The 14,439-nt window shown below is 38.3% G+C and overlaps 1 protein-coding gene across 1 annotated transcript; it reads right to left on the minus strand.

The window, feature by feature from the left end:
- Positions 1 to 991: 991 nt before the first annotated feature.
- Positions 992 to 14,439, minus strand: LOC113047360 (transmembrane protease serine 9-like). The gene is made up of 11 exons (XM_026208723.1): positions 14,330 to 14,439; positions 12,045 to 12,065; positions 11,775 to 11,946; positions 11,433 to 11,695; positions 11,194 to 11,333; positions 10,360 to 10,636; positions 8,046 to 8,066; positions 3,982 to 4,150; positions 2,621 to 2,889; positions 2,385 to 2,524; positions 992 to 2,142 (listed from the first exon to the last, which is right to left on the minus strand). Exons 1-11 carry the CDS (start codon positions 14,382 to 14,384, stop codon positions 1,858 to 1,860), a joined length of 1,812 nt encoding a protein of 603 aa, XP_026064508.1. The 5' UTR covers positions 14,385 to 14,439; the 3' UTR covers positions 992 to 1,857.

The raw sequence follows: 14,439 nt of genomic DNA on the forward strand, positions 1-14,439 counted from the left end.
TTATCACCTCAGAAATATAGCCCGGCTACGTCCTATGTTATCCTTTTCAGTAGCTGAAAAGTTGATTAACTCTTTTGTCTTTTCGCGCATTGACTACTGCAATGTTCTTCTAGCTGGGGTATCTAAATCATCACTGGATAAATTGCAATATCTTCAAAATTCAGCTGCTAGAGTACTTTCTGGGGTCATGGCTAGGGACCATATAACTCCGGTCTTGGAGTCCCTGCACTGGCTACCTGTTAGGTACCGTATTGATTTTAAAATCCTTATGCTGGCCTATAAATCTCTACACAATCTGCCACCTGAGTATTTAACTGATTTATTAATCCCCTACACACCACGTCGCAATCTGTGCTCCTCTCAGAGTGGTCTTTTGGTTGTTCCAAAGACACGGCTTCATACGTGGGGTGACTGAGCATTTTCTGTCTATGCTCCTAAGCTCTGGAATTCTCTCCCGGCAAACATCAGGGAAGCAAATTCATTAGTGACTTTTAAATCTCTTCTTAAAACATTTTATTTTAGGATTGCTTTTACATTAACTTGATTTTAATGCGTTTATTTTCTTGTACTTACATTGTGTTTATTCATTTGCTGTTATGCTTGTCTGCAAAGAGATTTGAGAAAGTTGCTTTTAAAGGTGCTATACAAAAGAAATATATTATTATTATTATTATTATTATTATTATTATTATCTGTGCTGCGTTAGTCTGCGCAACCTGGCCGATTTTGGACATTGCATTTGGCCAACTTTCCCTCCCACCTGAACCATTGTAAATTCAGGTAGGCATTGACATTTAACACAGTCCACATGGGTTACCTTTTTTCATCCTTGGTAAATGAGAAATAGGACAACCCTTGCCCAATTTATCATTGCACTCCTGCAAGGCATTTTTTTCCATTTTCCATTTTTATTGATATTTAGCACTATTGGGCGTGACATTTGATTGTGTTTTTTTAACACAACAAGTACTCAAATTCTATTTATTTTCCAGTAAATACATAACAATAGGCAGATAGTGCCAGCAACCCAAAAAAAAAAAATTCCTGCGTTGAAAAGAAGAATCTGTCGTCGTAATCAGTCCTTCACTGACCAATCAGCGTTCATTAGCAGAATGCTAGCGTGTTATGGGCAACAACAACTCAACCTGTAAGAAATCGAAAGGACATAAGTACTCGTTCATTCAACTTTCGACCTATAAACCTTGTTGAACTTGCAAGAGCTACAATCAGATCTGAGATTTCTCAACAGCAATCGGGTGAAAGGGACAAATTTAGCCGTCTAGCCCCATAGACTCCCATTCATTTTGCACTCATGGCGATCGCCCCCAGTGGAACCTTGGTGGAACTGCAACATAAAATTCTGTACAATTGGACTTAATATTACAGAGAGTGGGAAGGCTCTCTGTGGACGGGCTCTGACTAAACGCAATTTGACCCACATCTCATAGCTCAATAGCATTTTCTCATTTATTTGGTTTATATAAAATGTAAAAAGAGAAAATCAAGTACAGATTTCAGATAAATTCTACATCTAGGACCATAAGTGTGCATTAGTTACACTTCCCTATTTATTAAGGGCAAAATATTAGATTACAGTACACGGTAATTGTAATTGAGCAAAACTTTATTAAAATTCTAAGTGACCGCAGTGCATTTGTTCTTATTTATGTTAACAAAGGGTCTATATACAATTTTTGGTTCACAGTGCTAATAGACAACGGCTGTGTGTGTGTGTGTGTGTGTGTGTGTGTGTGTGTGTATAGGCCTAACCACACATATACATACTAATAGTATTTATTTTAAAGAGTACTAATACTCTAATGTTGTAAAGCATAACCAAAATGAAATAATAAAAAATCAAGAAAATAGAAATATTGAGAAAATCAGAGGAATGACTGATGATGTGAGAGAAAGGGAAAATAAGAGGAGACTGGGTGCGCCTGAGCTTGATTCAGTGGAGGTGAATGAGACGAATCCTGGTAGATCGCTGCTTATTTGAGAGCTGATCCAAGACTGGTATTGAGAAACTCTGGTATAAACACCAGGGAACTTGGGTATCCCACACTCTCGACCGAAACTCACAATCCCAGACTGAATCCACTGGGAATTGTTCTTATTCACCATCGGACCTCCAGAGTCTCCCTGCATAGATTAAGATCATGTAATGTTAATATCTCTGACAGTATACAAGGTAAAGCAAATTTAATCTCACAACAGGGCTAAACCGAATCAAACACTCATTTCTCACTGCACAAAGTTTGACACTGCAGTCCGGAGCGAGGATTCATAACCCCGGGATTGCTTTACCCAGGGATAAAAGCAAGGTTTAGAAAGATGATAAGCCAGGGAATAAGCCAGTGTGAAAAGTTGAAGTGATATTATACCTGGCATGAATCTTTTCCACCCTCGTTTAGTCCAGCGCACAGCATGTTGTTTGTAATGACTGCTCCGTAGACCTTACTACATTCACTGTTGTTTACAATTGGTATCTGCACCTCCTGCAGTATGTTTGGAATCTGGGTGTCTTTTACATAAATTGCATGGTGGAAAAAAAATGTAAAGAATTTTTTGGGTGGTTACATACAATGTTTGAATCACAGACGTGTTTGATTAAACTCACCTGCAAAATTGAGTTTGCCCCATCCAGTGATCCAACTCTTAGTACCTCCACCAAATAAACTGCCAGCAGCCGCCAGACAGACTGGCCTAATATAATCAGTGAACGTCACAGAAGAGGAGAGCTGCAGCAGTGCTATGTCATTGTTTTGGGTAGTTGAGCTATAGCTGGGATGGGTGATGACCCGAGTCACTGTCCTGGAGATCTCATTCAGGTTTGAGCCCGTTTGGAGCTGACGGCCGAGGTAGATTTTTACATTAGATGCAGCGGTGCTGTAAATAGAGACAAATATCAGTCTTAATTCCTCTACCATCTATCTATATAGTGTTATCCCTTACCAAAAAGTTTTATACTTCAAGTTTATTTTACTAAATATACTTAAGTATTGTTCAAGTATACAAATATTAGTGTTCTAGTAGTATACTTGTAAATTTACTGTTTCAATACTCCGTGGGACTAAATTGGCTCACTTTCTAGTATATAAAAGTATACTTTTATGTATACTTTAAGGATAACGGTAGTAAACTGTTTGAGTACACAACTAGTTTATCTATATGTTTGTAGTTTGTACTGCAATTATACTAAAAGTGAACTTACAGGTTTACTGATTAAATAATGTACACTTTGAAGTATAGTCTCAGTAAACTAGTAGTTTAGTAGTTTTATACTGCAAGTATGCTCATACGTTTTCTTTAAGTGAATTTTACATCATACTTTAAATATACTACTATGTCCCTATTTAGGTTTTAATGTGTATATATTTTGTTATATGAATATCTGAGCATACAAAACATCCCAAGAAAGAACAGTATCTGCTTGTAAACAAAAACATTGTATTCTAACTTCATGCATTTTTTTTTAAACACTTTAATTGTGGTAAGTCTCTTAAAAAAAATAAAGAAAGAAATTAAATTTTTAACACAAAAAAAGTGAAAAACTATTAGTTTGATTCAGAACGATAATCGAAAATCGATCAACACCCTAAAGCTTGACTGTAATTATAACCTCTTCATCAATCAGATGATCGTTATAGATTACATGTGTTAGTATCTGTTGTTTCTTTTTTCTTCTTCACTTATGTTTTCTTTCTTTTTTTTTTTAATTCTGTGCAGAAGATGTGTACTAGTGCCCTCTACTGTATGAACAATGAAAACACGGATTCTAGGAGTATAGCTCAAATATATTTAGACTTTTTATAAGTATAACTCAAGTATACTAAAATGCAATTTTAAGTATATTTCTGAGAAGTACATAAAAAGTTAACTAAAAGCATACTTTCTTATTTTTAGTTTAAAAGAAAGTATACTAATAGCACACTTGAATAAACTTATTTTCCGTAAGGGATATTAATTAGTACTTCATACCTCTGGAAGCAGTGAGCTGCAGACATAACCCAGTCTTTATTGATCAGACTCCCACCACAGAAATGACTTCCAGATGTAATTCTGTGAAGGCTGGCTTGCCAGGGCCAAGACCCCTGAACTGCAGCCTGTCCTCCAACAATCTTGGTGTTGAGAGGAGCCTGACCACACACTGATGACAGGAAAGAAGGCTGATTTTTCTGATTCAAAATGAATTGAATTTTCTTTCTGAATAATAATAAATTATATATATATATATATATATATATATATATATATATATATATATATATATATATATATATATATATATATATATATATATATAGTGTTCCTGTAGCTCAACTGTTAGAGTACTGCGCAAGCAAGCAAGCGCAAGGTTGGGGGTTCGATTCCCCGGGAACACATGATATGTAAAAATTGATAGCCTGAATACACTGTGAGTCTCTTTGGATAAAAGCGTCTGCTAAATGCATAAATTGATAGCCTGAATACACTGTGAGTCTCTTTGGATAAAAGCGTCTGCTAAATGCATAAATTTAAATTTACAGTTTTTTTCAATCGCTAACAAGCGCTTAACCATACTTCAGATACTTTTTCTAAACTCTTAACACAGACTCACACTTACAAAACACAATTGGCCAAATGGATAATTTTCTTCTCAAAAACACATTTTGTTAAATATATACTAAATTTTCATTTCAAAATAGACCACATCTTTCTCTGCACACACCAACTTTACCAAAACACTGGAAATCTGACTCAAAATTAAATTATTCTGTCAAAGAATAACACTTTTTTTCACCTCACAAGGTACATGCAGTCAATCAAAGTACACCAGGTTTCAAAATACTGGCTATTGTTGACATTACAAAAACTGCATAGACTTTCCAGTCTCAGTTTTACAGGTATTTGCATGCAAAACATGCAATTCACTGTTTTACACTAAATTTCTTGGTTAGGAACTGTATGTCCAAATGTACAGTAATGTTCACATTCAAAAGCATTCCAGTAAAAAGCTATTTTTTTTCTTTACTGTTTACTGCAGTAGGTACAGTAGAAATACGGTATGATAGAACAGAACAGGCTCGACAGTATTGCTTACAGTGAACAAAATATCCATGAAACACATAAGAGCATTCTGAACAAAAAAACAACAACAGCAAAAAGCCGAGATAAAAAGGGGGGGGGGGTAAAAACAATCTCTCACTCCATCTCTCACTGCTCCTGCTCCTCTCACTGATCATGCTCATAATCCTCTCACTGCTCCTGCTCCTCTCACTGCTCCTCTCACTGCTCCTGCTCCTCTCACTGCATCTCTCACTGCTCCTGCTCCTCTCACTGCATCTCTCACTGCTCCTGCTCCTCTCACTGCATCTCTCACTGCTCCTCTCACTGCTCCTGCTCCTCTCACTGCATCTCTCACTGCTCCTGCTCCACTCACTGCTCCTGCTCCTCTCACTGCATCTCTCACTGCTCCTGCTCCTCTCACTGCTCCTGCTCCTCTCACTGCATCTCTCACTGCTCCTGCTCCTCTCACTGCATCTCTCACTGCTCCTCTCACTGCTCCTGTTCCTCTCACTGCATCTCTCACTGCTCCTGCTCCTCTCACTGCATCTCTCACTGCTCCTCTCACTGCTCCTGCTCCTCTCACTGCATCTCTCACTGCTCCTCTCACTGCTCCTGCTCCTCTCACTGATCATGCTCATAATCCTCTCACTGCTCATGCTCCTCTCACTGCTCATGCTCCTCTCACTGATCATGCTCATAATCCTCTCACTGCTCATGCTCCTCTCACTGCTCCTCTCACTGCTCATGCTCCTCTCACTGCTCATGCTCCTCTCACTGCTCCTCTCACTGCTCATGCTCCTCTCACTGCTCATGCTCCTCTCACTGCTCCTCTCACTGCTCATGCTCCTCTCACTGATCATGCTCATAATCATCTCACTGCTCATGCTCCTCTCACTGCTCATGCTCCTCTCACTGATCATGCTCATGATCCTCTCACTGCTCATGCTCCTCTCACTGATCATGCTCATGATCCTCTCACTGCTCATGCTCCTCTCACTGCTCATGCTCCTCTCACTGATCATGCTCATAATCCTCTCACTGCTCATGCTCCTCTCACTGCTCATGCTCCTCTCACTGATCATGCTCATAATCCTCTCACTGATCATGCTCATGCTCCTCTCACTGCTCATGCTCCTCTCACTGCTCATGCTCCTCTCACTGATCATGCTCATAATCCTCTCACTGCTCATGCTCCTCTCACTGCTCCTCTCACTGCTCATGCTCCTCTCACTGCTCCTCTCACTGCACATGCTCCTCTCACTGCTCATGCTCCTCTCACTGCTCATGCTCCTCTCACTGCTCCTCTCACTGCTCATGCTCCTCTCACTGCTCATGCTCATAATCCTCTCACTGCTCATGCTCCTCTCACTGCTCATGCTCCTCTCACTGCTCCTCTCACTGCTCATGCTCCTCTCACTGCTCATGCTCCTCTCACTGCTCATGCTCCTCTCACTGCTCCTCTCACTGCTCATGCTCCTCTCACTGCTCATGCTCCTCTCACTGCTCATGCTCCTCTCACTGATCATGCTCATAATCCTCTCACTGCTCATGCTCCTCTCACTGCTCCTCTCACTGCTCATGCTCCTCTCACTGCTCATGCTCCTCTCACTGCTCCTCTCACTGCTCATGCTCCTCTCACTGCTCATGCTCCTCTCACTGCTCATGCTCCTCTCACTGCTCCTCTCACTGCTCATGCTCCTCTCACTGCTCATGCTCATAATCCTCTCACTGCTCATGCTCCTCTCACTGATCATGCTCCTCTCACTGCTCATGCTCTTCTCACTGATCATGCTCATGATCCTCTCACTGCTCATGCTCCTCTCACTGATCATGCTCATAATCCTCTCACTGCTCATGCTCCTCTCACTGCTCCTCTCACTGCTCATGCTCCTCTCACTACTCATGCTCCTCTCACTGCTCCTCTCACTGCTCATGCTCCTCTCACTGCTCATGCTCCTCTCACTGCTCATGCTCCTCTCACTGCTCCTCTCACTGCTCATGCTCCTCTCACTGCTCCTCTCACTGCTCCTCTCACTGCTCATGCTCCTCTCACTGCTCATGCTCCTCTCACTGCTCCTCTCACTGCTCATGCTCCTCTCACTGCTCATGCTCCTCTCACTGCTCCTCTCACTGCTCATGCTCCTCTCACTGCTCATGCTCCTCTCACTGCTCCTCTCACTGCTCATGCTCCTCTCACTGCTCATGCTCCTCTCACTGCTCATGCTCCTCTCACTGCTCCTCTCACTGCTCATGCTCCTCTCACTGCTCATGCTCTTCTCCCTGGGCCCCTTGCTCTTACTCTTCCTCGTTCCATACATTACAATTCTGTTTCTGTTTCCAAAAATATCACTCTTCAAAGTCCTCCTTTTATTGTATAAGTGTCAATGTAATAGAAAAAAATAACCCCTGCCATTGACTCTGAGCCAGATTGGAATCAGTTGTGGTTGGCCCAATTTACACAACATAAATCAGCTAAGATATATTGTTTTTTAACTGATATCATTGCAGAAGCAGAGGTTTTTATACTGTATCTAAGGTTTGGAACATTGTTTTTGCTATTGTGGGATGTTGTGTGTTAACGTTTGTAAATACTACAAAAACGATCCATAATTTTGTTGGGAGGTATAGCTTGTCTGTTCAGAAAATGTAAGCATTGTGGGAATGTGTTCAATGACTCCATATTGTATGAAAACGACATGAAATGTGTGAATGGTATGGCCACAATAGACAGATGCTGTGCTAATTGTGTTTAGAGTTTTGAAAATGTGACAACTGCTTGGACAAATGCTTGTTAGCGACTGAAAAAAACTGTAAATATATATATATATATATATATATATACAGAATTATGAATGATATCTTTATTATTGTGGAAGATTGTTAATGCTCCAATTTATAAATTCCAGATAAATTAAATCTAAACACAAATGATATCAATTAAACTCAAATGTTTTGTTGAAAGTGTTTGTATGGGCATTAAGAGCACAGAAACTTACCATCTAGCTGACAAAGTGAGCCTGTAATAAGACAAACAGAGAAATAACAAATATTTTGAGTTTAAAGGGGATTAGAGTGGTATTCTGTGTTTCAGTTTTGTAGACAATGACTTCAGTTCAGAACTGGTTCACACAGAGATATGCGGACGTAGATGCCCAGACACAGAGCTGATAAACTTGTTCTTTGAGTGGTGTATATCTGTCTTTTCATTCATGTTATTATCATTAAAGACTCACTTTACCCGAAAATAAAAATCATTTACTCTTAATGTCATTTCAAACAGCATGACTGGAGATAATTGGAATCATCTATTTTTATACATTTTCATATATAATGAAAAATCAAAAATGAGATATTTATTTATACAGTTTTGAACATTAGCTATCTTTCTTTAAGGACATGTAGGCCTACCAGTGATTGAGCTCACTTTTATTTTTCAAGTTTATTACAACAAAAGAATATCTGTACCTGAAAATTGTGTTTTTGTGATTCATAAACAGCTCTTAAATGCTCTCATTTTATTCAGAGAAGAAATGAAAAGAAATAAGCCAACAGCCAGTTTCATTGTACTCTTATTATTTTCTAAAGGTTTTTCATCAGAAATAATTAAGCTCTTCAAGCTATGAAAAATATTTCTAAATGTTTGTAACTCATTCCATTTGCTTTTAATATTATAATGATATTGCACTTTACTATTCAGATTTTTTTTAACCAAGTAGTAACATTAATTAAGTATTCATTTTTGGTGTTGCAAAAAATATTATAGAAGTTAATTACCAAAAGGTGTCCCATTATCTTGTGGCGAATATGCCTACATAGTTACAACCAAAATACAACTTTAAGGTGGTTATAAGGTTAAACCTAGGATTGTTGCAATGTCATATCGGATCTTACCTGTTATATTAAGAAGTATAGCTCCTGCAAAACACACAGCTTTACACAACGTCATCCTCGTGAAATTTTCTGTGTAATGTTTGCCGTTTCCTTTACTGAGAAATGTCTAATGACAAGTAAAGCAAGTGCTGCCGCATTCAGCAGGACCCTGTTTAGTTTACCTCTGACACACCTTGTTTTTCCTTTCAGCCTGGTCCTGGTGGTTTGAGTACACACCCTGCTTATCTTTGATGTCTGGATGCTTCTCTCATGCTTCTAATTTGAGAAACAGAAAGTCACTTTGCGACCTGCTGCCATTAAATGGCAATTTTATACAATGGTTTCATACACAAGCCAATCATATGTTACTACTTAATGCACCTTGGGAAAGTTAATCGTTACATGTTTTACTCCAGCCAACATAGTTGTCTATGTTGAGTTTATGTGTGGATATTATGTTGCCACAAGACTCCATCAGTCCTATGATCTGTGGAATAGGCCTCACTTTTAGGGAAACACTTTTTTTTATGTATGGAACTCATTTTTATTCAGAAGCCTGACCAGAGCAGAAGATGCTTAATGAAGATACATTTCAATTATCACTCTATATCTCCCAATAATTTGTCTTGCTAAAATAATATTCAGATTGTTTAGTTTTATGATTAAAGCTCTGTAGTTTTTATTGTGAGAGGCAAAACATAATGCAATGCAATACAGTTATGACTGAGACATGAACAATTAAACAATCAACAGAAGCTTCATGTATAGTATTTGATACTCACATTGTAACATGATTATAAGGTTTATATGGTTTATCAATCAATTACATGACTGGTCTCCCTTGTCTACCATTGTAAAGGTCATGAAAGAGATCAATTATTTTATCATCCATTATTGACTTAAATCACACTGAGAAATATGAAGTCACATAAAGTTTGTTTGTTTTTGTTGTTGTATTTACTGTTTCGATTTTCAATAAGCAGTATCTCTAAACACAATCCAAAGCACACATGCGTTAATTACTATTCAGACCCTGAGATTAAATGTTACTGTAAAAATATAAAACTTTAATACACAAAATGCCCTTTTTTTACATACAGACAATACAAATTGAATAGTCTCTCAAAAAAATCTGTTTAAAGCGAAGACAATAATTAGCTATGCATTATAATTGCAAGTATCCCTTATGACTCCTATTTAGGCCAAATATCAGAAAGTGCATCCTCATTTTGCAAGAATTCTAAGGGGAAAACTTGCTGAACTTCATTAGTGTGCAGGAAAGAAGATGAAGAGATTTTCAAGAATAGTACATTTTTAAAAAAGATAAAGAACTAACTAATATGGCTATGCACCTACTTCACATATTTATGAAAACATGTACAGCACAATTGTGCTCTTAATCAAAGAACCCTGAGAAGTGTCATTCAGATGATCTCTAAGAAAGGAGATATAGGGAACATATAAAAGGAATGATGGAGAATGTGAGAGAAAGTGGAATTAAAAGGAGGTTGGGTGAGCTTCTGAATCCATTGTTGTTGAATTGGACAAATCCAGGAGGGTTGCTGCCTATGGTAGAGGTGATCCAGTCCTGGTATTGAGAGACTCTGGTGTACACACCGGGATATTTGGGGTCAGCACATCCAATACCAAAACTCACAATGCCGGACTGAACCCACAAGGAGCCATTCCTCATAACCAGTGGACCTCCAGAGTCTCCCTGTTTTGATTAACACAAGTTTAATATATATCACATTTATGTATCTGAACATATTAAGTGAACAACTGCTAAAAACTGACTATTAAAATCGGTGCAGAACCAATCATCAACTGGTCAAGATGCATGCCAGTTGGAAATATGTACAAATGTCATCTGACTTGCTCTATTGTCTTGCTCTGATGTCATGCTGACGCATTTCAAAGTCATGGGTGAAAAAAAAATGATATTATCATGGCCACGACTTCAGTACCTGCTCTTATTGACTTGTTCATTAATGCACTCATTTGTTCCCTCATTTTGATTTGACTATACAATAAAATAATTTTGTTTATAAGGGAAACAAACAGAAATTCTTTGGGAGTGGCAAATTTAGACTTGTAATGTTTGGGCTATGGTCACTGGGTTAGTGGTGATTGCACGTTAGACTTTTGTTTGTTTTTTTATAACATCTTGCAACACTGATGGATTGTTGATGGTAATGAAAAACATGCAGGTGATACAAAATATGTTAATTAGGGTTTTGTAATAAAGGTTCACATGAACGACTGATGTCTTACCTGACAGGAATCTTTTCCTCCCTGATTTAACAATCCAGCACAAATCATATTGCTTGTGATGCCCCCTCCATACGCATTATCACAGTCACTGTTGCTCACAATTGGTATCATCACCTCCTGCAGTATGTCAGAAATCGAACCTGCGACACAAATCAGAGGATGTTTTGGGTGCTTTTAATGGCCAGTTATAGTAAATTGTTGAGCTTTACATTTCTGTTGTTTTGCAAGCAAATCTGTACCATCAGACTGTAGTGCTCCCCAGCCGGTGACCCAGGTCTCTGTCCCTGCAGGCAATACACTACCAGCAGCTGCCAGACAGACTGGCCTAATGTAATCAGTGAAAGTCACTGAGGAGGAGAGCTGGAGCAGTGCTATGTCGTTGTCATGGGTAGTATCTTTATAGTCAGGATGGACGATGACATTGGCTGTCCTGAGAACTTGATTAGGGTTCGATCCTGACTGGCTCTGAAGTCCCAGGTAGATCTGAATGGTACCCAGGGTGCTGTGCATAAGAAAAGTCTGTGTTAATTCAACTAGCATCAGTTCAGAATAGTGTCTTGATTTGTATTTAAACTTCATACCTCTGGAAGCAGTGCGCTGCAGACATAACCCAGTCTTTATTGATCAGACTCCCTCCACAGTAACACATAGCCCCATCACAGGAGATATGAAGGCTGGCTTGCCACGGCCAAGACCCTGCCGTTGCAGCCTCCCCTCCAACAATCTTGGTGTTGAGGGGGGCTTGACCACACTCTGATGAGAGGAAAGACAATGTGACAATTAAAATGATATAATACACACAAGATATGTGGAATGATGGTTTTATGGTCATTACATCAATGACAGCTTACCATCTAACTGGCAGAGAAAACCTGGAGACAGAGATCAAACAATTAGATGGATGCATGGAGTTGATGAGCAACCTCACTCTTTCACCTTTTACATAAATGTTGGCACATCCCATTGGCGTGGATCAAGATAATAGTTTTACGTGGATTGTAGTGTTAAAGGATTGTTGGCCTGGTTGTGAAATTATTTCATTGTCATTTTATAATCTCAGGAGTAACACAAAATGTCATAAATCTTCCAAGACCAACTTTAATGACATACTGTGCATGAAAGAAAAATCTGAAAAGCTGTTTGCAAAAACAATACATGACAAAAAATGTCAAAATATTGCCTACAGACAGTTAACAACTACGAGCAATATATAGTAAAATAATAATATTGATAATAAAATAGGCGAAATACAGGTGAATATAAGTTAACCAAGGTTCACTACGGCTCATAAAGCAGGCATAAAGCAGTGACAGGCGGACACATATAACTGTGTCCTGTATGGATATGGAAAGATGTTTCCCAGCTGAAGGCTGTCCATTTTCACCGGTACAAATGAACAACACTGAGCATTTGGCAGCTAATGAGGTGCGTTAGAGCGACGTCACATATTCATCTGATTGGCTAGAGGAGGAGCTGTCAATCTAAAACTAGTGGACCAATGATAACGCTTAAACCCGCCCTGTTTTCCAAGAAACAATCCGCAACATTTGGAAAAGCAAGCGCAGAACATGGAAACAAGAGCGAATGGGAAAAAAAGCATACAAAAAATACAAATATAAGCAGGAAGTGCCTGTGAGCAGATAAAAACACAACCAAAATATAACCAAGGAAAACGTGATCTTGTGCCCAAGTCAGACATTATTTGCATTATTATTTAAATTTTGTGCAATATGATTTTAAACGTGTTTAAAGTTTTGATTCATACTTATAATTTTTACAAATTCGTTATTACTTTTTTTTTTATTCATTATTTTCAATCTGTGACGATTGTTTACTATTCTGAAAACTTTGCTTTCATTTAAAAATCTTGTACAATATATAGGCTACAATACATCTAAATTATGTTTCCACGCTTGTTATTTTAGCCTTTTTATTTATTTAAAACTTACGCTACGTGCTACCTGCCAGCCTACGTGTACTGCATTAAGCTTACTAAAACTTGTTATAGCACTTACATATCATTGCTCTTTTGTTGATATTTGATTGCTTCCATTGTCCTCATTTGTAAGTCGCTTTGGACATAAGGGTCTGCTAAATGAATAAATGTAAATAGGCGTGAACGGTACGCTTAATGCTTAAAAACATTCTATTTTTTCGAATTTTATAACTAGTTAAAAGTCGGCAGCCCATTTTATTGTTAATTTCAGTCATTTAGACATACATTTTCAAATCAAAAGGTGTTTACAATAATGAAAAACACGTAGTTTATGTGTTTCCACATGTTTTTTATATTGTCTATGGTTTTCACTAATTGCCATATCAGCCAGAACGTCTTCCCCTGGCCCTGGGGACTTGGAGCAAAAATGCCACTAAATTGGACAAAAATGCTCCGGTACAAACAATTTAAATCTATTACGTCTGTTGCTAACAAAGTGAAAATGAACAGACGGTGTCGATTATGGCATCACATTAAAAGATCTGCTCATGCGCACCGCATTTAATTTTAGCCATTTTTTACACCAATCACACACAATTATGCTGAGCTTAGGAATGCAGATTGACCAATCAGAGGCGTTCAGATGAGTCATCGCTGAAACTCATCAGTTTCACTCTCCGACTGAATTCCGCGAATTCTCTCATCATAAACACCAACGCACAGATGCACTTACATTGTTATTAAGATATTAATTTCACGGTGTATACAGCTTCAGTGACTATAAGATAGTTTCTTTTTTTTTCTTTCTTTTTTTTTTTGAGAGTGCTTAAACTCGCAATAGATCAATGTTAGTGATAATGTCACTTTCTAAAAATTTATTCGCTTTTCGAATAACCGTGTAAGGGAAACGTTATATAGCCTAAATATCAATAATCTTTTTTTTATTAAATTGTAATCACGTTAAATACAAATTCGTGTCTGGTTGTTGGCTAAAAAGACGGGTTTATGATGTTTAATACACTTGGCTGCTTTCAGTCTTACCCTGGAGTTGGTTCACCCGCCGCCTATGCATATCAGGTATCAGTGTGTTTAGTTACAGAGTTCATTAACAACAGGAATTCAGTTGATTTGTCATAATTAATCCATTTAAACATTATTGCATCAATAAATCACTTAACCAAAACCAATACCAAGACTTACCTGCTATGTTGAGGAGTATGGTTCCAGCAACACTCAAAGCTGTGTTTAACTTCATGCTTCTGCTCTGCTCTGTGACCTGACGGCTGTTTCCTTAACTCTCGTCTCTAATG

Source organism: Carassius auratus, chromosome 28, assembly GCF_003368295.1.
Source record: "Carassius auratus strain Wakin chromosome 28, ASM336829v1, whole genome shotgun sequence".
In the NCBI taxonomy this organism is placed as follows: domain Eukaryota; kingdom Metazoa; phylum Chordata; class Actinopteri; order Cypriniformes; family Cyprinidae; genus Carassius; species Carassius auratus.

What these genes read in the sequence shown, in the direction of transcription:
- LOC113047360 (XM_026208723.1), bottom strand. Translation starts at nt 14,384, where the DNA reads ATGAAGTTAAACACAGCTTTGAGTGTTGCTGGAACCATACTCCTCAAC. An exon ending in GCAGCGCACTGCTTCCAGAG is followed by an intron (nt 11,696 to 11,774) that starts GTATGAAGTTTA and finishes TCTTATGCACAG; the next exon opens with CACCCTGGGTACCATTCAGA. An exon ending in GGGCAAACTCAATTTTGCAG is followed by an intron (nt 2,525 to 2,620) that starts GTGAGTTTAATC and finishes TTTATGTAAAAG; the next exon opens with ACACCCAGATTCCAAACATA.